The following is a 16,551-nucleotide window of genomic DNA, read 5'->3' as shown; positions in this document are numbered from 1 at the left end:
GTTCAGGTTTGGGGGTGTGACATCTGATCATCGGGGATAAAATAAAATGTTACCTGAAGCCGATTAAGAACGCAAGTGTATTTCCCCCAAAGCTCCAGCCGACGGGATTCGACAGATCGGGAAGAAAGGAACGAAGGCAGCTAACGGGAAGCTCCGATGATGGCTGAGAAATCACGAGGAAAGGATGGGCAGTCGATCTATTGTGAGCCCTCCATGGTTCATTTGCTTCCCAGTAGCAACACACGACAACACACGAAGGGGAGGAGGAGCAAAGCAGTCGCCAATCAAGGTGGTGTTTTTGGATCTTTTGGAGAGAATGACGATCTTTAGGGGTGTTTGGGTGGCGTTGCTCGGCCGGAAGAGGAAGGAAAAGGCAGCTCCGGTGGCCGACAACCTTCCTTGGTCGGTGGTGAAGAAAAATGGGAAGGAATGAAGGAATGTCTTCTACCTGATGAATGAAGGAATAAGAGAGAGAGAGAAAGAGAGAGAGAGAGAGAGAGAGGTGGGCCCTTTTTATTTTTTTAATTGCTAAAATAAATAAATAAATATTAAATTTTAAGAATAATGAAAGAAAAATGAAAAATAAATACCCCAAGGGTATTATAGTCATTTCAATTTTCGGAGGGACCATTTTCACATACAAACCACTCCAAAAGGACCACGAATCAAAAAAAGTCACTGTTTGGACTTGTTTCCTGAAAAAATGCAAACCACAGGGACTATTTTTGCAGTTTTGTCTTATTTAAATTTAATTGTATTTTTTTTTGTTTAATCCTTACCCGGTCAAAAGATTCGTTCAACGCTGCTTTTTCCTTTCATTTCATTGGCTGACTTCTTCTATGAAGGGTATTACTCCACAAGTCACCTATGCACACCTGGGGCGGTGTTCACGCGTAGGTGAGCTTGTCACCTCAGCCCCACGCATAGCTTTCTCGCCTCGATACCGTTTAGCCTAATAATACCATGACGCTATAATTAATGAAAGGAGGCTAGGGTTTATGGGAGTTTGCAGGCGATATGAGAGAAGACAATAAGGTTAGTGACTTTAAATAGTGTTCAAAACCTGATAATAAAGTCTTGTGTTGTCGGTGGCAACACACCGTGTAAGTCACTTCCCGCCCAAAACCATTTAACTTATTTCCTTAAAATTAATAAACTAGTGATTAAACATTCCTATGCAACGGTCTTTCTGAGAGTAGATGTCATCAAAATGGGCCGTGATGATTAACGCAACATGCGTAATAAGATTTAGAGCAACATTCATAACACCTTGTTCAGTCGCCTGTTCTCATTAAATACCAAAAAAAAATAAAAATAAATAAATAAAGATTACAACTCTTACTTTCAGATGCAAAAAAAGGACATATATACTTATTAATTAATTAATTACCTTTACCTCATAGTAGGAATTAAAGTTTAAACACAAAAGGAAAGGAGCTCGTTGGCTTACGTAACCCTACTACTACGTAATATCGTGTAGGTGAGTTAGTTGTATTGTGATGATGAGAATTAATTACAGGAATTTAAAATGAAATCAAATTCGTTATACACGATATTACGTAGTAGTAGGGTTACGTTATATATATATATATATATATATATATATATATATATATATATATATATATATATATATATATATATATATATATATATATATATATATATATATATATATATATATATATATATATATATATATATATATATATATATATATATAGGGCCGGCTCAACGAGTTTAGGGGCTCTAAGCGAACCAAAAATTTGGGACCCTTTGGCATTTACTATTCTTAATGTTATAAACCCTCATCTTTTATCCGGGCTTGGGACCGGCAATAATAAACTAAAAAGTTTACAAATGGTGGAGTTAATTTTTTTTTTATGTATATGTTTTTTGTGAATATATTTTATGACGTAAAGTTAATTTTTCTTGCTTTTTTAGATGCAAATTCTTTAATGAAATTTTCATAATCAATTTCTTTTACTAACTGTTTTTCAATTGATAAAATTGCTAATCCATTTAATCTTTTTTGTGACATTGTAGATTTTAAATAATTTTTTAATAGTTTTAATTTAGAAAAACTTCTTTCGGCAGAGGCAACGGTTACAGGAATAGTTAATAATCCTATAGGCAACATATGTATTTGGAAAAGAACTAAACTTTTTAATTTAATTAAGTATATTAATAATTGTATCACCTTCTAAATGTACAATATGTCTTACTAGTTTTAGTTCATGAAATAAATCTAAACCATTAATATCTAAGCTATCATCATGCTTTAAAGTTTTTTCAAGATTTAAACAATGTTTTTTTAAAGTATTTTCATCAAATGATTTTAATTTTTCTATACTAAATAGAAAACCAAAAATATTTTTGAACTCATTAAATTGCTCAAATCTACTTTTAAGTGAAGTAATGACTTTATCTACTATATATAAAAAGTAATCAGTTTTAAATAACTGAATAGGAGTTTTAATAGTTTCATTAGCAACATTTTCATCATATCGTCTATTTCTTTGAATGATACGCTTTTCACGAAATTCTGGTTTTACATTCATTTCTAAAGCCAATTCTTTTGCATAATCTAAAGCCTTTTCAAATCCGTTTTCTCTATATTCTTCAAAGAAACACAAAAGTCCATTTAGTTGATCTATAGCATCATCGATACATATATCATTTGATTGCAAGCTTTTACTAACAGTGTTAATAGCAAACAAAACATCATACCAAATAATCATTCCTAATAAAAATTCATAGTTTTCAAGTTCATATGTAGCTAAACATTTAGCCTCACTTTTAATTTTTGGATCTCCACAATTTTTAGATAATTGTAAAAGTGTTTTTCTTAATTGTAGTGCTTGAAATCTAATTGCTTTTACACTTTCTACCGTACTTTCCCAACGAGTTTGCGATAATGATTTAAGTGTTAGGTTTGGTATATTATCTTGTAATATTTTCCACCTTTGAGTTGATGAAGCAAATATCGAATATATACGTTGTATAACTCCAAAAAATTCACTAGCTCTTTCACACGAATTAGCCCTATCACAAATTACTAAATTTAAACTATGACAACCACAAGGAGTGTAGAATGCTTTAGGGTTAATATCTAACAATCGTTTCTGTATACCTTGATGTTTTCCTTTCATATTTGAACCATTGTCGTAACCTTGACCCCTAACATCATTTATATCTAGTCCTATATTTTTAATTTCATCAACTATAGCATCATATAAGTCTTTACCGGTTGTATTATCTACAACTAAAAATCCTAGAAAGTATTCCTTAACTTCTATTGGAGTGGTTGAAAGATCTAAACATTGTAAGATAATTGACATTTGTTCCTTATGACTTGTATCAGGAATACAATCAAGTATTATTGAAAAGTATTTAGCCTCTCTTACTTTTTTAATAATTTTAGTTTTAACTTCTTCTCCTAATAAACTAATAAGTTCGTTTTGCATATTATGTCCAAGATAATGATTATGAATTTCTTTGTCATTAATTCTCCTAATATGTTCTTGCATAATAAGATCAAATTCAGCAATCATTTCAATTATAGTTAAAAAATTACCATTATTTTCTTCATAAATTTTTTCATTTGTTCCACGAAATGCTAAATTACATTTTCCTAAAGTTTTAACTACAGCAATGATTCTTATTAACACGTTTTTCCAATGATCTTTTTCTTTATTTATTTGTTCTTGGATTTGCTTGTCAATTGTTTTATTATTTGTTAATCTAGTTTGTAAGTCATTCCATGACCTCATATTAAGAATGTGTCAGTTACTTGCTTCATGTCTTTTTAGTATACTAGAAATATTATTCCAATCATTGTTACCTTTATGTGCTAATGAACATGTAGATGTATTCACATTAAATAATTTACAACAAAAACAAAAAACTCTGTCTACATCTATGGAATAAACCAACCATGTTCGTTCGTATTTTTCTCCATTTGGTATTTTTTGCATATAAAGAGATGTACTAAAGCTTCTTAAGTGTTGATCTTTTGGAAATTTAAAATAATAAATTTTAATAGGACCCTTTTTCTACAATTAAATCTCTTAAATTCGTACTAATATTATTCCATCTACTTGGGTCATATATGTTTAAAGGTGTGTTATTATTTTCACTATTAGTTTGTTCGTTATCAATTTCAATATTGGTTTGTTCGTTATCATTTTCACTATTAGTTTGTTCATTATTAATTTCAATATTAGTTTGTTCATTATTATTTTCACTATTAGTTTGTTCGTTATCAATTTCAATATTAGTTTGTTCAATATTATTATCAACATTAGCTTGTTCTGGTTCATTATCAACATTAATTTCTTCTTGTTCATTATCAACATTTTTGTTTGTAGTTAAATATTTTAAAAATGAACCTTTTTGTTTATCTATAAAAACTTCTTCTTGCATTTTTCGTTTCCTTTTTGAAGCACCTGATTCGTATTTTCTCTTTGACATGTTTGATAATTATTTGATTAATAATAACTATAGTATAGAAGATATAGATTAGGATTATACCGCCCTTAAGATAATGGAAAGCTCAAAAATAACGGAATCTGCCAATCTGAAATCAGTGAACAATGGAATCTGCCAATCTGAAATAAAAAAATCAGAAAATTGAAAAGATTAACAAATTTGATCATTCATGTCATTTGGAAAAAGCCAAAAACAATTAGAATACAAGTTACATAACTTAATAATAAAACATTGTTTTTAATTGTAAGACATTATATAACTAGATGTCAAACAAGAATCTCATTAAAAGCAAAACAAAATTATGATGCCAAACCACATAATTCAAATCAAATATGGTATGTTTGATCAAAAAAGCTTGTTCTATCATTCTATGCTATGGATATATTCCATAAAAATTCAGTTTTGTATGTATTGACGAAGACTTTTCTAGATATTGGAGTTTGGGGCCAATCAATCAAACTAAAAGCCAAAAAGCATCAACCTTTTTGAGTAATGATTCACCAAATAAAACAAATGATGCAGTTAGACAAAACTTATTGGCTAGGCAACAATTACTCCATTAATCAGCAATATAGATTGACATTTTTAGTCTTTAGAACATGTCTGAATATATATTATGACTAATAATAAAGAATTTTTTTTTTGCATTAATTCATATAACTAGATCAGATATTCATCCAATTAGATCCATGAAGAAACATGTCAAACAGCAAGATAAATACTAAGGTCCCTACTTCGTTTAACTAAAGATGAACATGTGTAAGCAAATCAAAACCAACTAGTCCATTAATCAGCAATATAGGTTGACATTTTTAGTCTTTAGAACATTGCTCCATTAATCACGGCTATTAACAATAAACAATTTAACATTTAACCACATAAGTACATAATGGAAAATACAAGCAAATTACCGTTTCAATTCAATGCCAACAGTCACAGAAGAATCAATTTTTGAGCGATCAGCAATGGAGAATCCTGAATCCGATAAGCAATTCGATTGGAGAATCGATTGACAATTGGACGATTGGAATCGATAGGCTGTGGATTGTGGAATGGAAGAATGATTGACGATTGGTCGATTGGAGAAGAATCGATTGAATGATAGAATCGAGTCCGAGAGAAAAGAAGGGAAGTTGATTAGTCGTCACAACATCCGTTACTTGTTCGGTGATTGTTTGGATCTTTAGTCAGCCGACGTTTTTTTTTTTGTTGAGGAATGGATAGTATAGCTAGACTCAATAGTCAATAAACTGGACTTGAAAATGGGGCCCCTTACAATTTGGGGCCCTAAGCCCTCCCTTTACAAACAATAGCTTAAGGTCGTCCCTTCCTACATGTACAACTTCTTGTGCTCAAGTCAACACCATAATTCGTAGTCTGACTTCATATTGTTGGAGCCCACTTAGAGTTACTCCATAATACATGTGAAGAATTAAAATTTAAAGGCAAGTATGTATTTCCGAATAAATTACATACAAATTCAAATTTATATATCGTTACTATTGCTTTAGTTTTTAAACATTACCTGTAAATAAGGGACATATAATCAAGACCTAATTATGTCCATTTTTCTATTGATAAAATAGCATATCGATCACAAACATCTTATTTGCTTCCAACATTGTTATGGGTTTCTTCATAGCATTTGAAATTGCTACAATGTATGATTCCCAAATACCATTCTCATTGACATCACAACACCTATCCTCTTAAAAAAAAAGATAGTGACCATGTTTTTAGGTCTCTTAGCCAAGTTCCTCCGACTCTATTTTCCAATTGAAAAGCATTCCCGATACCATTTTTCTGATCACTGGAGCTATTTTCTACCAGATTTGAAGTTGAAGGACATCGTTTCCCAATCTCTTTTCACCAGATCTAAAGAAGGCTACAGGTTCTGGTTAAGCCGGCCACCGTCGCTGCCGCCATCGATACTGTTGCAACCAATATAAGGTTTCTCCGACGATCATCGTTTTAGCATCCATTCGATTTGGTTTTTCCGCCCTTCGCCAACCATCAAGACTGAAACATGATTGAGGCAATAGGAACAAAATCAGTGTGGATTGGAGTTCGATTGGTCTCTAATCACCGGTGGAAATGGTAGTGAGTGTGGCTGAAGCAGTAAGATTATAGGACTACTATTGCTGGAGAGGAAGCCTCATCAGAAGAGGTATCAATTACTTGAGCGAAAAGGAGTTGTATCCCTAGAAAAGATGAGGTAATACTAACGTTTTGGACTTTTTAAAACTAGGTTATATTTTTGAAAGTGACTCAAAACGGAAGAGGCTTTGGTGGGCTCGTATATTTAGTGTAGTTTCATTTAAATTTATGGACATTATAGCTATAATATATGGACTTAGTCTTATTATATATATATATATATATATATATATATATATATATATATATATATATATATATATATATATATATATATATATATATATATATATATATATATATATATATATATATATATATATATATATATATATATATGACAAATAAAGTTATATTTAATATATGAAATAAAGTTTTATTTCCGTATCATTTTTGTGGGTTGATTTTTTATTACAATTCATAGATGTAGTCTTGTAGGCTCATTATATCATTTTTTTTAATTAGTATCTCTTTAGTTAAAGATAATATTAACCTATTAATAGAAATAACAAAGTATCGATATTTTAGTCAAAAAATTGATAAATTGGAAGGAATTTTTGGCTAAAACTTTTATGTAACATCCCGAAATATCAAGAGTAGAGTTGAAGGGCTAAAAGAGTAAGTTGTGAAAGAGTGACTCGGCGAGTCCATGGATGGACTCGGCGAGTAGAGTCGCGACTGGGTCGCGTGCTAAGTAGCCGACTCGACGAGTCAGTGAGGAGGACTCGGCGAGTAGGCGCTGATTGGAGAAAACCCTAATTCTCAGGGTTGAGCCCTATATAAAGAACATTATGTTTTCCTCCCAGCCTCCTTATCACCCCTTGAGCCCCAGAAAACCCTAAATCGTAGAGAAGCACCATTGTTGAGTGGATTGGAGCTTGGAGAAGTAATTGTTGTAGGAATTTTGGGAGATTGAAGGCTTGGAGCAAGGGGCTTTGCTTGGATTTGAATTACATTGCAGTTGGGGCATCTCTTGGAGGTAATATCTCGTTCTTGGGCTGTTATTATGTGTTTCTTCATTTTGGGGTTTGTGGGAACTTGTCTATGGATGTAATGGGAAGTCTAGAGGTTAGATCTGAGGTTGCTACCTCAGATCTGGAAGGGAGAAAAATCAGAGAGCATGAAAGTCCCTGTGTTGGAGTGTTTAGTGAAGCTTTCATGTCCCAAACCCTAGCCCAATGTGCAAATGGCCTAGATCTCTTTGGATTCACGTAAAGTTTGCCACTTTACGTGATGGATGAGTGGTAGGAGGCTAGATCTATGTTTTGGAGCAATTGCATGGCCTGGAATGCTTCTGAATGGATTCAGACCGGTGGTACTCGGCGAGTCACATGGGTGTACTCGACGAGTTGGATGAAGATGGCCTGGAACTCGGCGAGTTGTATGAACAACTCGGCGAGTAGGTTGATGATAGTCTTGGACTCGGCGAGTCTTGTCGAAGAGTCCCGATATTCCCTAGTGGAGTCGAGAATTGGTGAGTCAAGGGATGACTCGGTGAGTTGTGTGCGAGTGGACTCAGAGTTGTTGGACTCGGCGAGTCTCGGAGTGACTCGGCGAGTTAGGTCGCGGATTGAGTGAAGTTCTGATTATAGAAACTCGGCGAGTCATAGAGTTGACTCGGCGAGTAGGGTCAGTCAGGGGTTGACTTTGACTGAGGACTTTGATTTTGACCAAGGGTTGACCATTGAATTTTAGGGTTTGGTCAGCGATGTGGCCTTTGGGCCAAGAGAGGGGTAAAATAGTCTTTTGCCCTTAAGAGGGTGCATTAAGAGGATTGATTCTAGTCTCGAGAGTTATATTCATGAGAGTTTTGCCTTACGTGTTAGGCGGTGGCGAGTTCGAGATCTGAGTATGGAGATATCTGCTTTTTGCTTGCCAGGTGAGTCTTCTCACTACACTTTACCTTGAGTAGGTAACCAGAGTTATGTGACAGAGTATTTGTATGCTATGTATGTCATGTGTTGTACTGCATTATTTCTATGTGATTTATGCTGTGAATGTTTGCAGAGTTGGAACCGAAGGGTTCCTAGAGTTAGAACCGGAAGGTTCACAGAGTTAGAACCTGAGGGTTCACAGAGTTTGGGTGCACGGACCCATAGAGTTATAGCCTCGAGTGGCTTATATGTGTTTTGTGTGTGGTATTTTGGGGAACTCACTAAGCTTCGTGCTTACAGTGTTTTGTGTTATGTTGTTTTCAGGTTTCTTTCAGTATCACGGTACGACACCGGCTTGATTGTACACACCAGGGCAAGAGTCATATTTTGGAGGATCCTGGTTTTCTATGCAAGTGAAAATGGAGCTATGTTTTGTAATTTGATTATGAATGAGATTTTTAACAAGTGTTCTAAGAATAAAATGATTATTTAAAATGAAAATTTTGTCTTGAAATTTACGGTGTTACAAGTTGGTATCAGAGCCTTGGTTTGAGGGATTCGGATGCGCCTTCGGGTAATTCTGGACTCAAACTGAGGAAGTAAGAAAAGTTTTCAAAGAAATAATTTTCTAAAGCGAATAAGAGTTCAAAGAGAAAACGAGAAAGAGCAGTGTGTACAATCAGCCAGAGCCCGAACGGTGATTTCCCAAAATACCCTTACTTTTGTGTTATGAGATATTTATAATGCACTTTATGAGATATTATTGCATACTAGAGACAGGCTAGGTATTCCATATATTAGGACTAGAGTGGCCTGATTTGTGATGCCTTAGCCTAGGAATTGTTGTGATATGCGTCGTGCTTTTGAGTATGTGATGAGTGAGAATATTTGATTGGAATCCTTTAGGGGATTTGAGTAGAGGAGTAATCTAAGGAAGATACCTAGATGGGTACTGTAGTACTTGGAGAAAGAATAGTTAGAGCCCGCAAGGGGAAGAGTTGCAGAGTTCGGTGGTACTTCCGAGGATGAGCAGAGCAAGCGGAGTTATCACCCAGAGTGAGTCATATATATTCTTCGATGCTCGAATGCTGATTGCTTCGTGCTTTGTGGAACTCTCGATGATGGGAGTCAGCTACCAAGCGAATATGACGATATTCAGGAGGTAGATGGCTGGCATCATTAGGAGCTCTTCAGCAGCTGATGGCAGAGAAGTGTGGGAATCTGAGAAGAGCCTAGGGAGTAACCTTAGCCAGATGAGTGCACTGGCAGGGTAGAGAATTTCGCTGGGGAGCGAGCGCGCGATGGAATTGGTGAACGAGAAGGTCGAGCAGCTACTTAGGAGCCCCGAGATAGTCCGTGTGGAAAGTATGGGTAGATGTGGCAGGTAGTATGGGCCCGTACTACTGAAAGCAGAGGACCCATACTTGATACAGGGAGTATTCTGAAGATTCTAATGAGCGTATTAAGGAGTGATGTATGGTTCGAGTACCATACATCAGAGCAGATTGAGGAGTGATGTTATGGTTCGAGTACCATACATTGGAGCGGATTGAAGAGTGATGTTATGGTTGAGTACCATACATCGGAGCAGATTGAGGAGTGATGTTATGGTTCGAGTATCATACATCGGAGCAGATGGAGGAGTGATGCTATGGTTCAGGTACCATACACCGGAGCATATTGAGAAGAGATGTCATGGGATGAGTACCATGGTTCGTAGTGAATGATGCTTGTGATTCTCTAGTTATCCGGTCACGATTGATGAGGTAGAGATTGGACGCTATGGGTTTTAGGCCTGTAGGCCATAATTGAATTTGGAGAGGCGTCCCTCGAGAGGGAAGTCGAGAGCCTATCAGAGTATTTTGGTAAGGAGTTAGAGGGAGAGGAGAATTTCGGTCTGAGTTGAGCAATCAGTCGATAGAGGAGAGGTCACCTTCTATGTGAGTGGTGCTATTTATGTTCGTGTGCGGAACATGAAAGGCCTGATGTTTTAGTTTTGGGTTTAGGGGTAAACCCTGCAGGTCGTTATTGATGATGATTTTTTCCAGAGTATCAGGTAGCATGTGTGCCGCGAGGCAGTGATTTGTCATGAGCAGATAGTCAGTTGGGACTGAGATAGTCGAGGACCACACTACACCTATTTGAGTATAGTAGGATGTATTATAGTGGTATCAGTGGGGAGTTCAGTCGAGTTTAGCAGTGTAGAGAGTTTTCTATCTATGTTGGGTGTTGAAAATGGGAGTGGGTCCCTGTTCTTGGGATGATCCCGGTGTTGGAGCGACGTTTGATGAGTTGAGGTGAGGGGTACGGTGATTTCGTGGTTCGATCTATGAGCCAGGGATGTTATTGAGCAGTTGAGTTGTTTGGTACTTGATTGGTACGAGATTTGGAATGACTAGAGGCAGTCGTGGCGAAAAGTTCTTGAGGAGTTCATCTGAGGATCAGAGTTATGAGATCGATTAATTTCCTTAAGGGGGATTATCGGGTGTTGCGTAGCACTTTCCAGGGCCAGGTGGCGCGTCGTGGGAGTATTCTGGAGTTGAGTTGCCATAGGCTTCGAGGACGAAGCCTAATTTAAGTGGGGGAGAATTGTAACATCCCGAAATATCAAGAGTAGAGTTGAAGGGCTAAAAGAGTAAGTTGTGAAAGAGTGACTCGGCGAGTCCATGGATGGACTCGGCGAGTAGAGTCGCGACTGGGTCGCGTGCTAAGTAGCCGACTCGGCGAGTCAGTGAGGAGGACTCGGCGAGTAGGCGCTGATTGGAGAAAACCCTAATTCTCAGGGTTGAGCCCTATATAAAGAACATTATGTTTTCCTCCCAGCCTCCTTATCACCCCTTGAGCCCCAGAAAACCCTAAATCGCAGAGAAGCACCATTGTTGAGTGGATTGGAGCTTGGACAAGTAATTGTTGTAGGAATTTTGGGAGATTGAAGGCTTGGAGCAAGGGGCTTTGCTTGGATTCGAATTACAGTGCAGTTGGGGCATCTCTTGGAGGTAATATCTCGTTCTTGGGCTGTTATTATGTGTTTCTTCATTTTGGGGTTTGTGGGAACTTGTCTATGGATGTAATGGGAAGTCTAGAGGTTAGATCTGAGGTTGCTACCTCAGATCTGGAAGGGAGAAGAATTAGAGAGCATGAAAGTCCCTGTGTTGGAGTGTTTAGTGAAGCTTTCATGTCCCAAACCCTAGCCCAATGTGCAAATGGCCTAGATCTCTTTGGATTCACGTAAAGTTTGCCACTTTACGTGATGGATGAGTGGTAGGAGGCTAGATCTATGTTTTGGAGCAATTGCATGGCCTGGAATGCTTCTGAATGGATTCAGACCGGTGGTACTCGGCGAGTCACATGGGTGTACTCGACGAGTTGGATGAAGATGGCCTGGAACTCGGCGAGTTGTATGAACAACTCGGCGAGTAGGTTGATGATAGTCTTGGACTCGGCGAGTCTGTTCTTGGACTCGGCGAGTCTTGTCGAAAAGTCCCGATATTCCCTAGTGGAGTCGAGAATCGGTGAGTCAAGGGATGACTCGGTGAGTTGTGTGCGAGTGGACTCAGAGTTGTTGGACTCGGCGAGTCTCGGAGTGACTCGGCGAGTTAGGTCGCGGATTGAGTGAAGTTCTGATTATAGAAACTCGGCGAGTCATAGAGTTGACTCGGCGAGTAGGGTCAGTCAGGGGTTGACTTTGACTGAGGACTTTGATTTTGACCAAGGGTTGACCATTGAATTTTAGGGTTTGGTCAGCGATGTGGCCTTTGGGCCAAGAGAGGGGTAAAATAGTCTTTTACCCTTAAGAGGGTGCATTAAGAGGATTGATTCTAGTCTCGAGAGTTATAGTCATGAGAGTTTTGCCTTACGTGTTAGGCGGTGGCGAGTTCGAGATCTGAGTATGGAGATATCTGCTTTTTGCTTGCCAGGTGAGTCTTCTCACTACACTTTACCTTGAGTAGGTAACCAGAGTTATGTGACAGAGTATTTGTATGCTATGTATGTCATGTGTTGTACTGCATTATTTCTATGTGATTTATGCTGTGAATGTTTGCAGAGTTGGAACCGAAGGGTTCCTAGAGTTAGAACCGGAAGGTTCACAGAGTTAGAACCTGAGGGTTCATAGAGTTTGGGTGCACGGACCCATAGAGTTATAGCCTCGAGTGGCTTATACGTGTTATGTGTGTGGTATTTTGGGGAACTCACTAAGCTTCGTGCTTACAATGTTTTGTGTTATGTTGTTTTCAGGTTTCTTTCAGTATCACGGTACGACACCGGCTTGATTGTACACACCAGAGCAAGAGTCATATTTTGGAGGATCCTGGTTTTCTATGCAAGTGAAAATGAAGCTATGTTTTGTAATTTGATTATGAATGAGATTTTTAACAAGTGTTCTAAGAATAAAATGATTATTTAAAATGAAAATTTTGTCTTGAAATTTACGGTGTTACATTTTATTTATAAAAAGATGATAGTTAAACAAAAAAAACAACTAAATATAAGTTATAGGTTATATTTTATATAGACATAAAACAATGATGTCTATATAAATCATATGTGATTAGATACATATAGTCACATTTGATTAAATATATCTAATCACATTTGATTAAATATATCTAATCACATGTGATTATATGCATCTAATCACATGATTTATGCAGACAAAAAAAAGAATGTTGTCCATATAAATCATATAAGATTAAATATAGTTTTATCAAACTTTAATAATGGGTTGAAAGGTAAGAAAACATATCCCAAACAGAGGACTAAAATCAAAGAGAAAATAAGGAAATATGTACATAAGTTTGATAAGAGTATTACAACAAAGCAAAAGCTAAATAATGTTATAATTGTTGTGTAGGTTCTTGAAAAGGAAAGGATCTATCTTGCACATGCTAGCTGATTTTCAAGTTCAATGAGGCGAGCTACACCAAGTCTCCCATTACGTGTATATAATCACATATAATTTATGTGGCTAAGATTCATTTTCGCGTTCTCGATTCAATAATTGTATTTTCCACTTTAATCATATGTGATTAAATACATTTAATCAGATGTGATTATATTTTTCTAATCACATATGATTTTGTTTGAAAAAAATGAATCATGTCTATATAAATCATATGTGATTGGATACATACAATCATATATGATTATATACATGATAACAAATATTGAACAATGAACACGAAAATAAATCTTTATCCAAATTAATCATATGTGATTAAATACATCTAATCACATGTGATTATATGAATCTAATCACATATGATTTATGTGGACACAATTCATTTTCGCTTTGTCGATTCAGTTGTTGTTTTGTAACACCGTGGATTTTCAAAGCAAAATTTTTCATTTAAATAATCAATTTAATATTAAAACACTTGTTTAAAATCTTATTCATATTCAAATTACAAAACATAGTTCCATTTTCATTTGAATAGACAACCAGGATCCTCCAAAATACAACTCTTTCCTCGGTGTGTACAATCGAGCCGATGCCATTCCGCGTTACTGAAAGAACCTGAAACAACATAACATAAATACTGTAAGCACGAAGCTTAGTGAGTTCCCCAATATACACTTACGCACATACGCCTTTCCAGGCCCTGACCTTCCGGTCCTCATTACCACGCCTTCCGGCCCATAACATAATCGCCTTCCGGCCCATAACATATTGCCTTCCGGCCCACATAACATACATAGCACATATAACAAATAACTTACCACATATAGCATACATATCACATATCATATCCGACCTTCCGGTCACACAGTCAAACCCTTCCGGGTACAGTATAGTGAGAAGACTCACCTCGCGGCCACTAGAAGATAGCAACTCCTGAAATCTCTTGCACTTGATCCTCCGAGCTACAAGCTCCCTGTCTCATCATATATCTCTTTTTAATACTTCTATCTTCCACGTTAACTGACCCTAAAACGTTACACACAGGTCAACTCTGGTCAACGGCCATCTCGACTGGACTTGGCGAGTACCCTGGCGACTCGGCGAGTCTAGTCGTCCTCACCAATTCCTGCATGATCCCTTTCTACTCGTCGAGTATCCCTCTTGACTCGACGAGGTCCTCGTGGAAGAATCGCGGGGCCACCCCGACTCTACTCGCCGAGTCTGAAGAACAAACTCGGCGAGTCCCAGTGGATCTTCAAGCTACTCGCCGAGTCTGATCATCCGACTCGGCGAGTCTACGCCATGCAGTCGATCGAACTGCTTCCTGAGATACATATATTCTCGAATATACAAACATGGGACCTTCTGGACCTCTAAGGGTCCTAATACAAGGTTATAAACGTTGAATAACAACACAACAATCCATCTAGACTCCAAATGGGTTCCATAAACCCTAAATCTATATACACATCAATCACAGGAGAATGTAATCCGAATTATTACCTGAATGATGTACCTTCCATGTCCCCAAACTTCAGAACTCGAACTCCCTGCAGTTCCTTTAGCCAAAACCCTTCTCCTCCTTGCACAACAATTCCTTCAAGGTCACCAATGGCCTTCAAGCTTGCTCTAGCCGCCCCAGTCGCCTAGGGTTCTTCCCAATCGATCCAAAGTCGTGAAATAACGGCATAATAACCCTTATATACGACCCAATACTGAACGGCTAGGGTTTCCGCTGAACAGCGTCGACTCGCCGAGTCCATATCTGGACTCGTCGAGTCCAGTCGTGAACCCGCGACCAAACCTGCGACCCTACTCGGCGAGTCTGGCTCCAACTCGTCGAGTCTCCCCTTTAAAACACCCCCAAAATGCAACTTAACAATACTTGAGATTTTGGGCTGTTACAATTCTCCCCCACTAGAATTAGACTTCGCCCTCGAAGTCTCACTCTGAAAATAGCTCTGGCTGCTGCTCCCGCATCTCACGTTTCGGCTTCCCTAGACACTACCGATCTCTTCCGAGGCCGCTACTGGACCAATACCAGAGGTACCTCCTTGTTCCTCAGAACCTTGATCTTCCGATCTCCGACGGCCACTGGCCTCTCGACGTAACACAGGCTCGCATCCACCTAATCGTTCTCTAGTAGAACCACTGCTGACTCATTCGCTATACACCTCTTCAATTGCGACACATACCAGTGTCATGGATCCGTCCCAATTCCGTTGACAGCTCCAAACGATAGGCCACCCTTCCTACCTTCGCACCTTCACGAAAAGACCTAACATATCGGGGCCCCCCATTTACCCCTCTTCCTAAATCGAAACACCCCGTCAGAAATACGAAGTCGCCGACCTGAATCACATGCTCGCAGCGGCGTCTGCCTGCATAACTTTCCTGCTAACTCTAGACGATCACTAACTCTCTTTAACCTGCTGAGTCTGCTTTGTCAACTAAAATACGAACTCTGAACTGCTCATCACTCTCTGCAATCGGAAATTACCCAAGATGCACTCTGCTCCAAATCTCAACGATCACTCAACCCATAAGGGTTAGGAAACCCTGAACCACCGGATCCCCGATCCAAAGCCCACTTTGCCCATTCCGGACCGACTGAGAGATCCGATCTCCCTCTCAGATCAACTCTCACAAGTTCTCTCTTGCCATCACATACACATACTGAACTAGTCCCAACACTCGCAGGTTGAAAAACCCGATTCACTGATGATATCCTCGAACATCTCCCAAGACGAACCACTAATATCCGTCCTATACCCTGATCAGAATCACACTGAGAATTCAAGATTCTCTATTCCCTTGCATCCTTTCTGAGTCTCGTCAGTCATCCCAACCCGGATGGGTTCCTACTTCACTGCCGCAAACACGATGCTCGAAACCATACTTGAAATACTCTAACCATAATTCTGCTCTGTAGCTTTCACTTTCGTGAACTTGCACCCCTTCGGAGTTACACACCTTCCTCTTTTCCTTTTTCCAAGGAACCCTCTTGGCCATAATGCCACTCCAACCGGTGCCACGGTGCTCGCCCCAAGCGACACCACCCTTTTTGCATAACCGCTATCCACATACTCTGGTTCTCATTGCAGGGGCTCTCAATCCCATGCACTCTCT

The 16,551-nt window shown here is 38.1% G+C and overlaps 1 protein-coding gene across 1 annotated transcript; it reads right to left on the bottom strand.

The window, feature by feature from the left end:
* Positions 1 to 1,156: 1,156 nt before the first annotated feature.
* Positions 1,157 to 3,773, bottom strand: LOC128128439 (uncharacterized). Its single transcript, XM_052767378.1, has 2 exons — positions 2,496 to 3,773; positions 1,157 to 1,282 (listed from the first exon to the last, which is right to left on the bottom strand). The coding sequence occupies exons 1-2, from the start codon at positions 3,771 to 3,773 to the stop codon at positions 1,157 to 1,159; spliced, it is 1,404 nt and encodes a 467-aa protein (XP_052623338.1).
* Between the last annotated feature and the right edge of the window lie 12,778 nt (positions 3,774 to 16,551).

Source organism: Lactuca sativa, chromosome 9 (genome assembly GCF_002870075.4).
Source record: "Lactuca sativa cultivar Salinas chromosome 9, Lsat_Salinas_v11, whole genome shotgun sequence".
Lineage (NCBI taxonomy): Eukaryota > Viridiplantae > Streptophyta > Magnoliopsida > Asterales > Asteraceae > Lactuca > Lactuca sativa.
This window is presented reverse-complemented; position numbering and strand designations above follow the sequence as displayed.

Coding starts and splice junctions, on each gene's coding strand:
- LOC128128439 (XM_052767378.1), bottom strand. CDS start 3,773: ATGAGGTCATGGAATGACTTACAAACTAGATTAACAAATAATAAAACA. Junction 1,283..2,495: donor ATAGACGATATGATGAAAAT/GTTGCTAATGAA, acceptor TAATGAGAACAG/GCGACTGAACAAGGTGTTAT.